This window comes from Syzygium oleosum, unplaced genomic scaffold, assembly GCF_021117445.2.
Source record: "Syzygium oleosum isolate NSW1041296 unplaced genomic scaffold, Sole_v2.1 Sole_v2.04, whole genome shotgun sequence".
Lineage (NCBI taxonomy): Eukaryota > Viridiplantae > Streptophyta > Magnoliopsida > Myrtales > Myrtaceae > Syzygium > Syzygium oleosum.
The window spans coordinates 7,812,771-7,818,770 of record NW_026607488.1 but is presented as its reverse complement, the minus strand read 5'-3'; the positions used below and the strand labels follow the sequence as shown (position 1 = coordinate 7,818,770).

The 6,000-nt window shown below is 41.0% G+C and overlaps 1 protein-coding gene across 1 annotated transcript; it reads left to right on the top strand.

The window, feature by feature from the left end:
- The first annotated feature begins 3,313 nt into the window (after window positions 1-3,313).
- LOC115667790 (cytochrome P450 71AU50-like) lies at window positions 3,314-5,332 on the top strand. The gene is made up of 2 exons (XM_030589332.2): window positions 3,314-4,242; window positions 4,543-5,332. The coding sequence occupies exons 1-2, from the start codon at window positions 3,361-3,363 to the stop codon at window positions 5,161-5,163; spliced, it is 1,503 nt and encodes a 500-aa protein (XP_030445192.2). The 5' UTR covers window positions 3,314-3,360; the 3' UTR covers window positions 5,164-5,332.
- Window positions 5,333-6,000: the final 668 nt, after the last annotated feature.

Genomic DNA, 6,000 nt, shown 5'->3' with positions numbered 1-6,000 from the left:
TTCCTTGTGAAAAAGGCCTTGGGGGTTTTGGGGGGGGGGGGGGGGTGTGGGGCCGGGGGGCGGCGGGGGAATGGGAATACATCCAAACCTGCGTTAAATTAATATGTTCAATGCACTTTTATTTGTATGACATGATAGTACGTTACAATTATAACAACAATGATTTCATAAGTGAGTTTGGATCTTCCTATTTTGGTAATGCCAGCAACAATCAGCAGCCTGTCAGTCCGTCGGTTGGTTTATCACATGTTGTCCAAGGTTAAGGAAATTGTCATACGCAAACGCAGAGGAAATTTCTATGCAATCTGAGTTCTTGTTTTGGGAACACTAAGTCCCTCGACTGCAGTTGCCTTTGAGTTTGATTAAGAGGAGTCTGAAAGTCATCTTTTGAAGCCATCACTTGGCTCTTCATTCAACCAAATGGTGAAACTTTACTAGGCCTTTCCATATCCACGAATTCCGAATTAAACTTAAAATGCCATTTCCGTTTCAAACTCCAAAGAATCCAGCTTAATTGCTAGGAAAGATCGCGGTTGTAGATACATTCCAATATGCTCACTAAGCATGTCTTGAACCTATCACAAAATGTTCTCGGTGGAGCAAGTTCGTCAAGACCAAGCAAAAACAGGTTGTGATTAAGTTTAATATATACATCTTCAGTCTTTGACTTGATAACAGTAGAATGAAATATAGACAATAGTGGTGATATACTTAAAGGCTGCGTTTGGTTGTCCGGATTTCTAAATAGGATAGGATTTGATAGGATATGATAAGAAATCATGGGATTTCTTCATATTCTATCCACTGTTTGGTGGACTACGGATTTAAAGTCGGATATGATATATATTTTTTTTGCTATTCACGAGTCCGGAGGAGTCGGTGAATGAAAAAAAGATAAGAAATTTTTTTGGTGAAAGCGCACAAGGTGTGGGGATGAAGATGACGGCGAGTGGAGCGTAGCGTTTCTGGAAAAATAGGCATTAGAAATCCTATCCAGGTCTATCCCACCCCCTTTGGATTTTGTTATCTGGGCTATATCCGATCTATATCCGACCTTATCCTATCCTGGACCACCACCAAACACAGGATATGATAAAACGTATCCTATCCTGGCTTTTATCCGGTCGACCAAACGCAGCCAAAAGGTTTGAGTCTTGCTCCGTTGTCTGATTTTTGCTTTCCAAGTTCGCCATGACCTGCAAAAACAGGTTGTGATTAAGTTCAATATATACCTCTTCGGTCTCGTCAGATTTTGCTTTCCAAGTTCGTCAAGACCTACAAAAACAGGTTGCGATTAAGTTCAATGTATACCTCTTCAGTCTCCGACTTGAAAATAGTAGATTGAAATATAGACAATAGTGATGACATACTTAAAGTGTTCGAGTCTTGCTCCATCGTCAGTTTTTGGTTTCCAGGCAGAGTCCCTTCTCTGACATTGTCAATGGGAGGCTCTTCGCTAATTTCATGATCTTGAGAACTTGTAGATGGATCGAACTGAAGCTGAAGCTCGGTATCAGGCTCTTCGGTATCCCCGTTCATTTTAGACGACTCCTACATGGAAAAATAAGATTTTCCTTGGCCAGTATTCTAGGATGAGAAAATGCAGTTGTCATCAAATAAATCTTTTTCTTAACATTGGTTTCTCTATTTTCACAAACAAGGGTACAGCAAACTCATGGCTCCTATGGGCAAGACATCATGAGTCTATATACTCCTGAATGATGATGATTCAGTAGTCCATTGAGTGTAAAATCTTCCATTTTCTCCCTTCAAAGTCGGTTTTTCTTTTCCAAATTAAGTTCCTCTACGAAGCACCTTATGACCTTCCATATCCCTCAGAAAGTCCAGAAGTGAAAATCTCTTAACCTTGAATTTCTTACATTTAGTTGACTGAACTTGAATGTATTTATGAAAGAAGCAAAAGGAAAAGACAGTATTACTACGGGAAACTAAAATAAATATTCACTACATGAAACATGACATCTATATTCAGTCTAAGAGTTGGAAGTTCCGTTTTCATATCTGTATAAACAGAAATTGCAGATAAAGTCAATGAATGGAAGAATATGAACAAAGAGAGGGGACCAAAGAAAATGGAAAGGAAAGCGAGATGCCATCGCCTGTATCAGATTTCTCCTCTCATATGGCGACTTTTGGTTTGTTATGGTAGGGAAAATTTGAGAATCCTAGACATTTGCAAGTGAAGAAATGATTCTATAGACTGGTTGAAGGCTGTTATAATTTTTGGTAAATTTACATTGTTGATTCAATTCTTGAACATTCTATAAATTTATGTGAAATATGATAGGTGTGTGCAGTGGCGTGCTTCTAACTAATTATGTTAGAATAAGTTGCAGAAAAGAAATTTACATCTAGTTGTCAATTTTGGTGAAATTCTTTGGTCTTACGATAAAATCCTGGTCGAGGCTTACCTTGTTTGTCTCTGATTGTGGCGCACCTTGTTGAGCCATCCTTTTGTAACGCTTGAAAGGAATAAACGTTCTTCGTGATGAAGTGTCAACCGACTCCCTGCACTCACTGACTTGTATCTGGCACTTATCGGGTATTTTCGACTTCGATATGTCAAGCAATGTTTCCAGTGAAGGACAATTGTTGACAAACAATCGAGTCAAAAACTCTAGTTTGTCAAGGCCCTTGACAACTCGCAGCTTAGAGCACCCATCGATGTCCAAACAATGAAGGTTCTTCAAGTTTGATAACCCAATGACTTGAATCTCAAGTAGGTTTTCGCAACGCCACGCTAGAAGTGCTTCTAGTTTCTTCAAGGCATTGGGAAAGTAATCCATTGCTGAGTTTGAATGCGATAAAATGGGTCCCGTGTTTAAATCATTTTTTACTTATTAAGATGAATATTCATTTCCAGATGCATTCGGAGTGGGAGGTTTGCACGCGTTTTAGGAGATTAAACGCATTTATTTTAGTTATGTAAATTGTAAGTTTCCTAAAAACCATAAACGTAAAACGAAAAGAAATTCCCAACCTCGAAGACTCACTTCCTTGTGTTTCTTCCCCCATTTCAAAATCACTAGCTTCTTCCATCTTTCATGTCTCTCTCGTTTCAGAAAATAAAACATTAAATGCGCTTATTTTAATCATTTGATTGACAAAATCAATCCTCGTCGTGAGAAAAGATGTTATTTTATGGTATTGAAATATTCTTCACTATTATTTAATTAATATACACTGTATGATATTTCTTCTGATTCAAGATGAAGGGCCCACTAAAAAACAATGGGTAACAAATTTTGCACATCTCCCTGTCACATCTTCATCTATATATGCAGTGAAATTATCCCCACCACCATCTTCGCTCCTCTCCCTTTCAAATAACCTCCTCCAATGGCTTGGATATGGATAACACTCACCTTCGCATTGATTGCTCATCTCTTATTGCGAGCTTTGCTATGGAAAACACAGGGCAAGAAGAGATTGCCTCCTGGTCCAAGAGGGTTCCCCATTCTTGGAAACCTTCATCTGTTAGGACAAAACCCTCACCATGATCTTCACAAATTAGCTAAAAAATATGGACCCCTCATGCACTTGCGCCTCGGGCTCGTGCCCGCGATCGTTGTCTCGTCGCCCAAAGTGGCCGAACAATTCCTCAAGACCCATGATGTTGTTTTCGCGAGCCGGCCGCCTCATGAGGCCTCGAAGCACATCTCTTACGAGCAAAGGAGCTTGGCGTTCGCACCGTATGGCCCATATTGGAGGAACATCAGAAAAATGTGCACTTTGGAGCTCCTTAGCAATGCAAAAATCAATTCCTTCAAGTCCATGAGAAGAGAGGAGGTTGGTTTGCTTGTGAATTTTCTCAAAGACGCATCTCACAATCGCACGACCATCGACTTGAGCGCGAATATCTCGTCGCTAAGCGCCGATATGAGTTGTCGGATGGTCTTTGGGAAGAAGTACATGGACAAGGAGTTTGACGAGAGAGGGTTCAAGGCCGTTATTCAAGAAGTGATGGTGTTGGGCGCTACACCGAACATCGGTGACTATGTTCCTTATTTAGCATCATTTGATCTCCAGGGGTTGACGAAACGCATGAAAGCCGTGAGCAAAGTGTTCGATGCCTTCTTTGAGAAGATTATTGACGAGCACGTGAAGTCTAAGAAAGATGAAGGAGAGAGCAAAGATTTTGTTGATGTCATGTTGGGTTTCATGGGATTGAACGAGGGAGAGTACCATATCGACAGGCCCCATATCAAAGCCATAATTATGGTAATTAATCAATTTTTTTAGCTAGATTAATAATCTCTGTGACCTTATTACTGTTCAATTATCTAAGCATACGTCGGAGTGGAAAATTTATTGGAACAAGGATCCCGCTAGTTGAGGATCTCAGATTAGTAATTAGGTATCAAAATTGATTCAAAAGATAATCCATAAATTATTAGCAGAGATTTTAGTATATGGACCATCATATTCGAATATATGAAAAGATCTGTAATTTCACATCAATGACCAACTCTATTGTAAATATGCTTGATAAGTGCAATATCGATATGTTTCTCCATGCAGGACATCATGTTGGGTTCGATGGACGCTTCAGCGACAGCAATAGAGTGGGCAATGGCCGAACTTATAAAGCATCCCAGTTCAATGAAAAAGCTCCAAGAAGAACTAGAGAAAGCCGTGGGACTGAATAAAGCAGTGGAGGAATCAGAAGTAGAGGGCTTGGACTACTTAGACGTGGTCATCAAGGAGACCTTAAGGCTTCACCCGGTGGCTCCACTTTTGCTTCCCCACGAGGCGACGGAGGACTGCACAGTGAGCGGCTTCCACATACCCTACAAGTCGAGGGTCATTGTGAATGTGTGGTCCATCGGAAGGGACCCAAAAGTGTGGACCACTCACAATCCAGAAGAGTTTGTGCCTGAAAGATTCTTAGGGTCGAGCATGGACGTTAAGGGGCGTGATTTTCAGCTCTTGCCGTTTGGGGCAGGCCGCCGAGGGTGCCCCGGGATGCAACTCGGGTTGACCGTGGTGCGGTTCGTGCTTGCGCAGCTTGTACACTGCTTTGACTGGGACCTTCCTGGCGGCATGTTGCCTAGTGAGCTTGATATGACCGAGGAGTTCGGGCTCACTACTCCTAGAGCCAAGCATCTGGTGGTCACACCTAAGTACCGTTTGAGTGAGTAAAAGAGAGTTAACTTTTTAATGGGTGATTCAGTTGCCCAAAATAAGTCTCGTGGTGTTAGTTTTAATACCAAATGGATGGCATACTGATTTGTAATGCAGTGTTAGCTTGATTTTCAAGGTCTTATTTTCCTCTGAATGAAATTCGAATAAAGCATTGTGTTGTGTTTGATGTCTCTGAAAAACCAATTTGAATCGAATGTTGAAAGGAAGCAAAAAGGTCAAGATGTTCGGGGGTCTGGAGGACCATTAGTAGATGTCCATGTATGAGACATCCGGGAGGAAGGCTGTGACCAACAGGTTGGGCTTCCGGCCACTGCACGAGAACGCCTCTTTTCTCGGGTGTGGGGCGTGCAACGAAAATCACCCAGACTGGACCGGCCGGTTTTAGGCAATTCCAGGGGGCGCCGATCCGGTTTCATAAAATTGGAACCGATTTTTGTAAAATTGAAACCGATGATTTTCGGTCTAGTTCCCGATTTCACGAAAAATCATACCAAAAATTTTTATGGAACCAATGATTTTCGATCCAGATAATTTTTAAAAATTTTAATTTTAATTTTAAAAAATTTCAAAAATAATCATTTCAAATATAATTATTAAGAATTTTCTCAATGTTGTTATGATGCAAATATTCAGCTAAAAGACGAATAAAAGAATGGTTTGGCCGTGCGCATGGCTTGGCTTTTACGTGCAATCCCTCTTACGGTCACTATGTGCCCGTTCGATGTGGGACTATGAACAAAAGCCAAGCCATGTGCCTGCAATGGATGCCTTTCTCGGCCTTTTGGCCAAGATGAGGGGTAGAAAGGTTCTTCAAGTTTGATAATTGAAGTGAGT

Bases quoted from the DNA above. Each gene is read 5' to 3' on its own strand.
- LOC115667790 (XM_030589332.2), top strand. From the start codon at position 3,361: ATGGCTTGGATATGGATAACACTCACCTTCGCATTGATTGCTCATCTC. The intron at 4,243-4,542 runs GTAATTAATCAA...TTCTCCATGCAG, and splicing joins ATATCAAAGCCATAATTATG to GACATCATGTTGGGTTCGAT.